This window comes from Diabrotica undecimpunctata, chromosome 10, assembly GCF_040954645.1.
Source record: "Diabrotica undecimpunctata isolate CICGRU chromosome 10, icDiaUnde3, whole genome shotgun sequence".
Taxonomy (NCBI): Eukaryota; Metazoa; Arthropoda; class Insecta; order Coleoptera; family Chrysomelidae; genus Diabrotica; species Diabrotica undecimpunctata.
In genome coordinates, this window is record NC_092812.1 from 72,317,104 (window position 1) to 72,330,530 (window position 13,427).

General features: G+C 34.8%; 1 protein-coding gene across 2 annotated transcripts in view; it reads right to left on the minus strand.

The window, feature by feature from the left end:
- The window catches only part of LOC140452420 (uncharacterized), a 164,057-nt gene that overhangs the window by 77,953 nt on the left and 72,677 nt on the right, over positions 1 to 13,427 (minus strand). For both annotated transcript variants that reach the window (XM_072546671.1, XM_072546672.1), the window contains exon 12: positions 1,359 to 1,498. In XM_072546671.1, coding sequence (XP_072402772.1) covers positions 1,359 to 1,498 — 140 coding nt within the window. The remainder of the gene's footprint in view (positions 1 to 1,358; positions 1,499 to 13,427) is intronic.

Genomic DNA, 13,427 nt, shown 5'->3' on the forward strand with positions numbered 1-13,427 from the left:
CTTTAGCCCTTTATACATGAAAACTCTGTAGTAGGGACCAAAAAAGATAGACAACTTAACAGTTTCTTGTTCCTTATGCTTTGTACTCTCAACCCATTCACAATATGTTTGCTCGTGAATTAAAAATGCTAAAAAATATTTTTCTTTCAGAAATCAGATAGATGAAGGTTAATCTTAATCGAATTCTTGTACTATTACCTTATTCAACACTTAAAACGTTCTATCTACTAACATTCTCATTATCGTGGATAAAAAAGTCTACCTCAGCAAGAACTAACTAGTAATAGTAATAGTACTATAGTGAAATTCACACTGAGAGTGTAGTATGGCTATGGCTAAGATATGGCAATGCTTTTCTTATGGAGAATAAACGCACAGGTTTGTCGGCCTTCGCCAGCTGTTAATTGCTCTCTCAAAAGCGTCGCACAGGACCGACATGGATAAAATGCATCTCCCGGCAGTACGAGTCTATGTTTACAGTAGAATAAAAAAGCATTGTAAAAGTTGTAATAATTGAATATTCCACGAAATGTATAAATAGCTTGGAAAGTACTAATTTTTTTCGAATGTTTTGTACTTGAAATAGCGATTTTTTATACAAAGCTCGAATAGTTTCTAGGTAGATTTACGAAATTAGATAAAAAAATTTGAGTTAAATATATTTGTTAGTTTAATAATGTATAAATTTAAAATAAAATTTTCGCTAAAAACTTAAATCTTTTAAAACCAAAAAATGGTTACTCGTTTTATTCGCAATAGAGCCCCGCTGTAAAGATCTTTGAATTTCACTATAGTACTGAAGTGACCTAGAGACTCAGCACTGAAGCTCTGGACCAAATTAAGTCCTTGCCATGACTACAGAGGGGATGTTGTAAGCTGAACGCAACCAAAAACGACACCGTTCAATCCGCAAGTTAAGTAAGTTAAATTAATTTTTTTATTAACTTCAATAGTCGCGGAAACCTTGTCTTGGAAACCGTGTAATCCCTTTTTTAAAATAAAGTAACTTATATAAATTATACATATTCGCCAGTATGAAATAGAAACGATTATTGTTTAAAATCTAGTTAAAAATTTTTCGACTGCTTCAGCCTCACTTAATCGTATCAAGCGGAATACTCTAAAGTTGTTTTTTTACACTGAAAACGACACTTCAGGTACTCCCTTATTACATCTGTAAATAGTTTGGAAGTAAAAATAAATGTGTAAACTTAAAATGTCAAATTTACAACAGTAACTTGCGAAAAATATGGTTACATCTTACTCACGATTTATATTAGAAAAAATAACAACATGAACAACTATAGGGGGTGTGGGTAAGGCAATGAGTCAAATGCATATAAGAAGTCATGCTTTACCTTTATCCTAGAGACTGCTTCTTCAGCCTGCATCATTCTTGTGGTCTTCGTAGGCTGCCCTTCGCATACTAGTTGAGTAGATCCCAAATATCTCGCTCGAAATAGGACACCCTCTATCAACACTGAACGTTGAATCACATCTGCAAAGAAGAGTTAGACGGTAATTTAATTAGTAGATTGAAAGAATAATCTTATGTTGATATAAGAGGACATGAATTATTCAGTATCATGCCCCTTTAAAACTATTACGGAAGACATTTTGTGAATAAAGTATCAAACGATAAAGCCGTTGAATACGAATTGAACGATACTGATATATTTCATTTCAGTACTTTTGCAACGTACCATCATCAGATCAAAAATATAATATAAAAATATATCCTGAGACTAACTAGACACAACAATACCATGCAAGCCTACACTAACATTCAAAAATATCTAGATCCAATTGAGGTATTATTTAAAAACAATCAATGGAACTTCGAATGTGTTTCTGCGACTCAAAATAGTATACAGTAGTGTTCCCGTATCCACGGTAGTCACGGACAAGCTAAAAAATATGTAATGTATTCGTTTTTCGGTATGCTATTTTGAAATACCCGCGTCTTCACGCATAGTCCAACCATCTACCAAAATAATTTCGACAATAGTATTATACCTCTATAAAAGTAGGTACAAGGTATATTGGGGCACATACTTGTACAATTTTTAAACTATACCTTTCACTTTCACTTAGTTTTAAGATTAAAGAAGCTACTCTGTAGAGAAATTTTTAACTGATATAATGCTGTTTTTGTTTTTTTGTGAACGAAGAAGCCAGAGCCTCCCGTTGTTTCAGTTTCACTACCGACCTAATAAAACAAGTGACCCGATTTGTGAATGACATAATATATCACGTTTCCTTTACTACTCAAAGTTAGTTTAGTAATATGTAATACTATAAATATTAATGATTTTAAAGTTGCGAAATATAATATTATTTTTTAATACATTGTGTCCATTTTGTACCTATCTTCAACAATTTGAACTATTGTAAATCATAAGTATACTTGGAACGCCACTGCTTCGTTAGGTTAGGCATTATCTCGCCACTGCAGTTGAAAATAATTTTATTTGTCTAATCATAAATTTAAAGTACCTATTATGTGCATTAAATTATCCAGATCACCAAAATTTCTGTCATACAGAGCATCTGTTATTTGATTACCATCAATATATAATTTGAGTTTATACGTTTTAATGCTCTACAAAATTAGTAATTTTCTTCCAATATTAAGCGAATATAAGTAAATCTGTATAATCCTCCTCAGTCCTAATCCCTTTTGGGATGTGGTGACCCCATCAGGCCTTTATAATTTTTTCAGATTAGATTAGATTTCCTTCCATCCTTCCCTGTCCTCCTGGGCTAGTTGTTCGGCTTCATGTAACCCTTGGTTAATCAATATTTTTGTTTGATCTACCCAACGGCTTGGAGATCTTCCCCTAGGTCTCTTTCCTTCTACTCTACCCTCGACTATCAGTTTTCTCATCGTATCTGTTCTTCTAGCAATGTGTCCAAAATACTGCAAATATCTCTGTTGTATTTGTATAAGCAATCTATCCTTTACTTTAAGTTGTTCTAATATCGATACGTTAGTGCGATGGTCAATCCAGGATATTCTTAACATGCGGCGGTATACCCACATTTCAAAAGCGTCTAGTTTATTTTTATCCGCTTTCTTTAAGGTCCACGTTTCCGATGCATATGTGGCTATGGGAAAAATGAGTGCCCTTACCAGCCTTAGTTTTGTGTGTATTGTTAGTCTAGAATTTTTCCAAGTTGTTACCAGTTTCATCATAGCTGGTCTAGCAATAGCCAACCTTCTACGTAGCTCTCTGCCACACCCTCTGTCATTTGTTATTAGGGACCCCAGGCATATGAAACTATTTACTACTTCAAAGCCCCCAATTTCTTTCATGTGTTGAAGATTATTCCGAGCTCTGTCTACTATCATGATCTTTGTCTTACTCCTATTTAGCTTTAGTCCATATGTTTTGCTTTTCTCCTCCAGACATCTCATTATGTCTTCCATTTCTTCTTGGTTTGCCGCGACTATTAAAGTGTCATCAGCATATCTCAAGTTACTGATTTTTTGACCTCCTACTGATATTCCACCCTTCCATCCGTCTAGTACCTTTCGCATAATATGGTTGGTTTGGTTGGTAGAATGTTTGGTTCTCTCCCTGCAGTGAACTTGTCGTGATTTGCATTCTGGGGATCATCTGTATATAGACTTTGACAATATTTTCGCCATACCTCCGCAATCCCTTTTTCTTCAGTTATAATATGTTGGTTTTGATCCATTATTGTTTGTGTGATTGGTTTAAATTCCCTGGATAGATATCGGACTTTGTTATATAACTTATGCGATTCATACCGGTTTGCATGTCTCTCTAGTTCTTCGCATTCTTCATTTATATGTTTTTTTTATCATCCTTACATGCTCTTTTAATTTCTATATTTAACCTTGCTAATTCGTTTTTGTTGATGTCGTTTTTATATGTGAGAAATTTAATTCTCCTTCGCTCTTCGAAAAGTTGCAGCGTTCTGTCTCTCATCCAGTGTTTTCTCTTGATGATTTTTTTTTTCGGTTCTGGTTCTTTCTAGAGGTTTCTATGGCATTTCTGAAACCTTTCCACATTTCTTCTGGGTTGTCTTGTGTGTTCAACATACTAGTTTCCTTTAATGCATCTCTAAATGTTTTCGGATTTGAAATCTCCAGCCTGTTTTGATTTTGGTGCGGCATTGTTCTTTTTAGCTTCATCTTGAAGCAAGCCTATAACAATTTATGATCGGATCCACATTCAGCTCTTGGTCTAGTTTTTACGTTTGTAAAACATGTCTTCCATCTGTTTCTTATCAATATGTAGTCGATTTGGTTCTTGTATTCTCCATTTGGGCTGGTCCACGTCAATAAACGACGGGCATGATGTTTGAACATTGTGTTTACAATGGCGAAACTGTTTTCGGTTGCAAAATCTGTATAATACTATTTGTGAATTTTATCTGTTTGTGTGTGAAGAATTATTACACTTTTTTGTTTTTTATTTGAAGAAATTCATCATCATCATCATCATAAGTGGCTCGACAATCCGTTGTGGATCTTGGCCTGCTCACAAAGAAGTCGCCACTCCTGTCGATTCCTGGCAACTTTCCTCCATCTTCTAACCCCTAGAATCTGTAGGTCTTCTTCCACATCATCAATCCATCTCATTCGTGGTCGGCCTCTGCTTCTTGTGCCCTCTGGTTTTGAAAATGTTAATCTCTTCGTGTATTCGTGATCTGACATCCTAGCAATGTGTCCAGCCCATCTAAGTCTCTGCACTTTAACGAATTTGAAGAAATTAGTTTTTCCAATTCTTTAAAGCATGATAAGATTTTTGAAACTAGATGATCTCTGCTCAAAGGCTGTATTTAAGTTATGTTCTTAGTACACCACAACTGAATGTTGCACTGTTTTTTTTTGGAAACCGTCTATTATAAACCGGTGGTATTGCAGCCAGTTAACTCATTGTAGACATTTTATGAAGCCTTAAAATTCATAGACGGTCCAACCAATATTAATGAAAGAACAATACTTGATTCGTTCGTAAGTTTAATAATAAATGTTTAACATATGTTACGATCAAAGCCCGAAATTGGACAATCCTAGCATTGTACGAAAATTATTGTCCATTTCTAGCATTGTACCCCCAAACTGTACAATGTCCGAAGTGATCAAAATTAAAAATGATTATCGAAACGCTCATCGATTCAAATCGATTATTATTGACAAGCGACACACCAAATTAAAAATCGAACATTTCTTGTTAATTATTTGATATTTGTGTATTTTCTATTTATATATACTTAAAGTTGTTCTTTTTCGAAGGGACAATGTGATAAAAGGCTGTGTCAAACTAAAATATAAACAATAAGAAGAAATTGTTCTGCAATAGAGTGATAATGTTAATGAAACATTTTAATCACTATAATACCGGGAAGATGTTCGTAAAACATTTCAGATTTTCAAGAGACGGGTATAATTTAAACATGATATTTACAGTGAGGCAGATCCTTGAAAAAACCCTAGAGTTCGGCGTCGACACCCACCACATATTTGTTGACTTCAAAGCCGCATACGACTCCGTTAATAGAAATAAACTTCTACTTGCTATGGTAGAATTTCGCATTCCATTTGATCTTGTCCGGTTAACTGAACTTACACTCACAGGTGCAGAGAGCATGGTAAAAATCCAAAACGATCTCTCAAGACCCTTCCATTGCAAAAATGGACTAAGACAGGGTGATGGACTATCGTGTCTCTTATTTAACCTGGCATTAGAAAAAATAATTCGAGAGTCGCAGATTACTACGAATGGTACTATCTTTAACAAATCAGTACAAATTGTCGGATACGCAGATGACATAGACATCATAGGTAGGTCCACAGAATCTCTGACTGAAGCATTTCGGTCGTTAAGAGCACCTGCACACAGAATGGGACTAAATATAAATGTTCAAAAGACCAAATATATGTGTTGCACTAGGTCAAGCAACCCGACACCTACACGAATAATAATTGATGACCTAGAACTAGAAGGTGTTGCCACCTTCGCGACTTAGGGCCGCTGCTAACCAAAGATAACAACGTCAGTGAAGAAATAAAAAGAAGAATAGTGCTCGCCAATAAGTGTTACTATGGCTTAAGAAGACAGATGGCCTCAAAAATGCCTAGAAAAATTAAACTGACTGTATACAAAACACTAATAAGACCAGTGCTAACATATGGTTCAGAAACTTGGACACTAACACAGAATGACCAAGAATTGCTCAAACGTTTTGAGCGAAAAATACTAAGACGAATATATGGAGGCATAAAAGAACAAGGTTTGTGGCGCAGGTGTTACAATTTTGAGTTGTGTAGAAGATCTGGAGAACCTGACGTTGTAAAATTCATTAAGGTAGCACGCCTCAGATGGATAGGTCATGTAATCAGACGAGAGGAAGATGCCATAGTCAGAAAAGTTTTTGACCGAAGAGGGCCGATCGGACAACGAAGGAGAAGAAGACCGAGACTTAGGTACCAAGACAACCCAGAAAATGATTTGAAGTCTATCGGAATTAGTGCATGGAGAAGAGTTGCCAGAGACAGGGGCGAATGGAGGATTGTTCTGAAGAAGGCTTTGGCTCATAAAGAGCTGTAACGCCACTGATGATGATGGTGTATAATTTAAAATAATTTAATCCTACAATCCAGAAGTCAGAAGCGCTAATTAATTATGGATTTATAACCTCATTGATGTTTGGTTGTCTTCAATAACAAATGGTGAATAATAGTAAAAATCGATCTGAATCGATATCTGTTATATTCTCCCAAACTTTAACGCATGGCTACTTATTGAAATTCGAACATTGTACAGCTGTTCTTTTATACAAAGTTCGAAGATTATGTCTATTTCGGAGATTGTACAGTAAAGGGGTACAATGCTAGAAGTGGACAAGAGTTTCCGTACAATGCTAGGATTTTACAATTTCGGACATTGCTCGTAACATATACATTTATATTGCCATGGAACTTCTTTCTGGTGCAAATATTGTGTAAAGTCTTTTAGTCCGTGTCATTAAGAGATTACATAGTACACGTAATACAGAAACAACTGTTTCTACTTCTAGTTCAACTGTTCTTCTTAAAATGCGAAATCTAGGTCTTGTACTATTACCTTATTAAGCTAAACCAAAAGCATTCTCAACTATTCGGCGTGCCCGTGATAGTTGGTAGTTAAATAATATTCTTTGTTCGCCACGCTTTATGACAAAGCGTCATCTGTTACTATGACAAATGGAACTGGTTTAGTTCGATCTGGTAGTGATCTAGGTGTTGGAATACCTAAACCGTTATCATCCGGTTTATTTAATAAAGAGCACGCATTAAAAACACCCTCATCAGAAATTCGTCCAAAACCTTCCACATTAATGTATTGAAATTTATATTCGGCGTCAGCCAGTCCCATACGTACAACTTTGTAATTGTGGTACAAGCTTCCACTAGCAGCTTGCTTAAGTGCTTTAATAAGAACGTGTTAGGCCCAGTGCCCCGAAACAATGTGGAAAATTCTACTTTTCTTCGAACTGTTGGGACTTTTGCTCGGTGAATGGCATCTGTAACGATAAAATTAATGCTATCCTTATCCTTATTTATTGACCATAGTTAATTTGCAGCTTGCGACCTAATGCTTTGCACTCATGCAAGACTGTTTCGGTACTCTGATACAGAGTTTGCAGCTTTGTCTCCATGAAATAGTCCAATTGTATGCAGGTTTCCCTTGACTGTCGCGTATCCAGTAAGGAAGCCTGTTATAGCTCTAGAGCTAATTTCTGCTTGTTTTCTGTAATACTTTATTCCTATTAGCACATGTCCATCTGTTTGGGAAAGTATTTACTATTTATTTACGTATTTTGCTTTAATCTGCATTATAAAATGATCTTATTTATTTATATATTCTAATTACTTATTTACTTTAAAAGGTTACAGTACATTTTTTCTCTTCTATTCAGTAAATTCTCATTTTCAAACTGGCTAGTACATGGTAATCTGTTTTTAAGTTCGAAGAAATACACTTGTTGTTAATTGATTCGAAAGCACAGAAAACCCTACAAAATATCAAATTTCTGTAAACCATCCATTTAAATGATCGCCTTTCAAAAGGGCAATACAATAGCGTTAATTCATGGGGATGCACTAACCTACGGACCACCTAAGAAGAGTGTTCAGAAGGTTTGTACCCACAAAAAGGGAACACAGATCGAGATGAGACATCGCGATGTAACCATCTCCAGTTTGACCAGGACGTATACGTCGCTCGAGTCACGACGCTCATGTGCTACTTTTCTATCCTAGCTATAATTAATACAACATACCCAAACGACAAAATGAATGAGTTACGCCAGCTATTTTTGTAATTTTTTAATTAATTGCTTTATTCACAATCAAAATATTGCATTTTTTTCGTTATCATTCTAATTATTAAACCAGCGATCTCAATAAGTTTTACATAAAACACTATCCAATATACATTTTGCATTTTACACAAGAATTGTTGAAGCAAATACCTGTTTAAAATCTGTTTAAATAAACCACAATTTTACTTAAAATTTTTTGTTTTACAGTAAAATTGTGGCTTATTCCCAGTACAAATAGTAAATTGTATTAACATGTTTCAAGAAACAGGAAAATAGCTTGAGAATAATATAAATTTACTAATTCAAAACACGAAAATTGAATTTATACTTTCAGGATATTGGCGGTATATGCACCAAACTTCGTAGTTTTGGACGTGAACTGAATCTCTGTAATTACGGTATTATTATTCTAGTGTAAATATGATGTAGTATATTGGATGCCGAATGGGGGTTGAGTAACATCATTTTATATGTGAGTGACAGAAATGCTCCAACCAGTTCTAAGGGATGGTGTAGAGTCTTGCTTTTCAGCAGATTTCTCTTCATTCCATAGGTTTTTTCCTTTCAGAATTCTTTCCGCTGTTCTCTCTTTTCCGGTTTTCCCTTTTGTTACTCCCAAGTAGCTAAAGGTGGATACAGTTTCAAATTGATGAAGATGTGAAGATTCACAGATGGTTCTGTGGTATCACATATTTCGGAGTTGTTGTGTCGTCCTTCCCTATCGTCATGTATTTTGTTTTGCGCTGGTTTATCTCTAGCCCTATTCTCTTCCTTATCTAATCTTTTTCAATTGATCTTATAAATGTCATCTTCGTCTTTGCTATGATGACTAGATCAACTGCATATGCTATTACTTAAAGTTGATCTGTAATAATGTTTTTGTGTACGAAGTTTACTCCTTATTATTGCTTCTAATATCAGGTTAAACAGTATCGGTGTTAATCAGTGTTCTGGGAGCAACTCTTTAGTTGCCAGGATGAGGTCGATTTGATTTTCACTGTCAGATAGGTATCCGCAGGTTGCCTTATGTTTTCTTGGATGCTCAAATTTTGTCGATAGGAAAGTCTATGTAAGTCTCTTTGTTATGCTGTTTGTTAGTTTTTAATTATGTAAAACCTCACTCCACTTTTGCCTTGTTTGTCTTCTCCACTGAATACATATTCTTCGTTTGTGATTTCTCCTGTTTTTTTCTTTTGTGATTTCTGATCTTACTTCTAGTATCACATCGATGCCTATTGTGTATTTTTTTAACTATCTTGCTACTTCTTCCATCTTATATTTTTCTTTTTTGTTCGCTGATCTTTGGACATTATGTTTATTTTTTTTTCCTTGCTGTCATCATCTTTAATCTTGTCCTTATTCTTTGCCAAATTCGAGGCCATTGTCTGAGTTCTATTTATGTTTTTGCTACTTTTTTGGATCCAAAGCTACCTTTTTTTGTTTTTGCTACCTTTTTGAAGTTTATGATCTTTTTGACTCTACTTCCTATCTACTACTGCTATCTTTACTCGTTTACGTGCGTATATAAAATTGTATGCTTTTTGTCTAATTTTCATCTGTACTTCCCGATTCTTATTCAATTCATCGCCGATATATATTTGTTGATATTTATTTTTTTTCAACTTATATTTGTTTTTGAGGTTTTTGATTTTTCCTTAATTTTGCTCCCCAATATCAGCTTATTTTGGAACAATTTGGTCACCCCATCTTTTAGTATCTTTTTATCTTCGTCACCCCATCTTTTAGTATCTTTTTATCTTCGTCACCCCATCTTTTAGTATCTTTTTATCTTCCAAATTCAGATCAAAGACAGTTATTACCAGATTGTTCTTAATTCTTTCGTTCTCTAATTTCGCTACTCTGTTCTTTAAGTCTATATATATCTATATCTATATCTCTTTTCGTTTTCCCTTTTATCCATGTCCTGTCCCATTTCGTCAATTTTCTGTTTCAGGCCCTCCTTTTCCTTTTTTATATCTTCGTTTTTTTCTCTTAGTTCTTTAAGCTTCTGCCCATACTGCTTCTGTTCACTTTTATTTCTTGGACATCTGTAGTTAGTTTTGTTACATTTTTAGTGCTAGATACATTATATTTTCCTTTAGATTTTTTCCATTTTCACCCCTCGGTCTTATTTGCCTATTATCCGTTTAGTATAGTTTAGTACTAGACTTTTCAGAGCAGCCGTCTCAAAAGTTCGAATAGCTATGATGATTGCCGACCTCCGCCGCGGAGATGGCACTTGAAGAAGAAGATAGTTTAGTAGTGTAGTAGTGTCCAGGGGCTCGGGAGATTAAGACCTCGGAAGCCCTGACGTAGGCATCGAAGAGAATGTCGAAAGCTCGGCGCAATGATAATCGACGCGCGGTTCAACCCGGAAGACTGTTAAGTTTAATATTCATTTCTGTAATAGTATTAATTTCAGCTCTAGGGATCTTTCATCCGTAACGTACAGATGTATTTGAAGCAGCAAGTGTTAACCTTTCGAGTTTTATTAATAATACACAATTCACCTGGCCACCCTCAGGTTCTCTGTACCGAAAACTAAAACGTTCAGGTGAAGTTTGTGCCACTTAATACAATTAAGATACTTCAGCCACTTGACCAGGGGCGTTGGATGAACTGAAACTAGTGACATGACAGTTAAAGCCAGTTGGAAGAATTTGTGTTGTTAAAAGGAGTTGGTAGAAGATTTATATCGGAAAGTATTTTAAAAGTCTTCTTGCGAGTGATACATGAAGGGGTCTACAAGAAACTATATGATAGAGTAACCGGAAACCAACAAGGATTTAGAAAAGGCTTTGGTACTAAACAGGCATTATTTACTGTCCACTCATAGAACAATGTCGAGATGCCGACAAAAACCAACAAAATACAACACAGAAGGCTTGCAAAATAGATGATAAGGATGTGAGAATCATTAGCAATATATACCGATATCAGAAAGCCATAATACGAGTAAATCAACACAAATCTAAAGAGACACCTATAAGACGAGGAGTACTTCAAGGATGTGATTGTCAGTAAGAACAAAATTGAAAACGAAAGAATCTACGTAAAGGAAAATCTTTATAGAAAGTACCCAGATACAACTATCTAGGATGTGAGATAAATTAACGATGGGATCATAGACTTAAAATAAAACGAAGAAGATGAAAGCAGTATTATGCAATGAAAAACTTGGAATAGAAATTAGAACTAGAGTATTGAGATGCTACATGTTATCTGTACTGTTGTATGGAGTTGAAGCATGGACAATTACGCAACTAAAAAAGAAACTTGCTAGCTTTGAGATATACTGTTATCGAAGAATATGGAAAATATAGAATTTGTCGAAAATATAAATAACTTAATCAAGAATCGATGCAGGTGTTAGAGTGATCATTTAAGCACAAAAATATGTTAAAGGCGAGGGATTCATTTATTTGAATATTTCAGAAGGGAAAGAGGATGCAAAAGAATGGCGAGGAAGTGTTGATAAACAATGATTTACAAGGAATAATTAGGTGATCTTCCGATGAAGACAGAGAAAAAAAAATAAATTGCTTGGGATTGTCGAAAATGGAATTCCAGGTACCAAAATAATGTTACAGTAAAATGAAAAGTAGAAAACACAATTGTTTAAGTAGAAAAAGTGCTAAAAGTTTTAAAAATTGTAAACTCTATAGTGTAGTGTATTACTGCATACATATATACAATGGTAGGTGAAGTATTTGTACGTTATTGCAATATATTTAGTGTTTATTATTTGCGATTTCACGTAATTCCGGTGATGTTCGAAACGTATTACTAGCGGATACGGGGGCACTACTGTATCACTTTTTTAAAAAGCAGCTTCCAATATTTTCACTTCATATATCATTTTGTATTGTGTAAATCCGTCTTTTCGTTTACTCTTTTTCCCTGTGTTAGTATGAACTGCACCACATTTTGTCTTCAATGACTTACCACTTTAAATACCAGTATTAAAAAGTACCACTTTAAACTGCTTATTTATTGAGGGGTACAAATTATCAGTCTGTTTGCATTCCATAATTTTATTCGGCCATCATATACTAAGTATCATATTTTCCAGATATATTTGCATGTGCGTCTCTAATTGAAAGTGTATATCATTTCGATTTGTTGCCATGGATATTCAACTTAGCCCTTCAGTAGTTTTCACCATTTGTGAAAACGCTTTAAGGGGACTATAGGATATACACGAAGAGCCGGGAAATGTGCTAGTTGTTCACCATTTGTGGAAACGCTTTATGGAGACTACAGGATACACACGAAGAGCTGGGTAATGTGGCAATAGAAAACGACTCCACAGCAGGTCTACTTCTCACGGACCTAATTATTATCAGGATTGGTACATCTTAAACAAAAAAATCCAACGAGATTACTTAAAGAAAGCGCCCTTGGAAGATAATTTAACCATTTTTAATCTAAAAACAAAATGGCGGACATACGAAGAAAAAGTTGAAAAAAATCGATTTTTTTTTTACCAATTTTTGCATGTCAAAATTAATTTTTCGACTTTTTTCTAAAAAGTGGTAAATTGTCTTGTAAGGGCGCTCTCTTTAAGTAATCCCCTTGGAATTTTTGGTTTCAGATATACCAATCCTGAGAATTAGTGTTCGACATCGGACACCTTTTTTTTTAAATGTTAACTGAGGCGTCCTCTAGAAAACTCTCTAGCGTCTATTGTTAGTTAATGGGAACTAAAGAAAAAACATTTTTGTTTAAGTCAAAGATAAAATAATATTTAAAAATCATGTTCGATTATAAAATTTTATGTTTGTATCTAATAAAGGAGCTGAGGAAATTATTTTTTAAAATATGCACTGTTAGAGATGAGACAGTAATAAGAAAATTATGAAAATATAATTTCAGACCCAGAAGGCATGTACGGAAGCCTCGTCTAACGAAGGATAGCAAAAAAAAACGTGACTGCTATTTGCATGAAATCATATTGGCAACTTCGGCATTGGAGAACTGTACTTTTCACAAATGATTCTAGGTTTCGTGTAATTTTTTGTGTTCGTCTTCGTGTGTATAAATATCCGGGTGAACGATATCTACCTGATGCCTTCCAGGAAAACGGT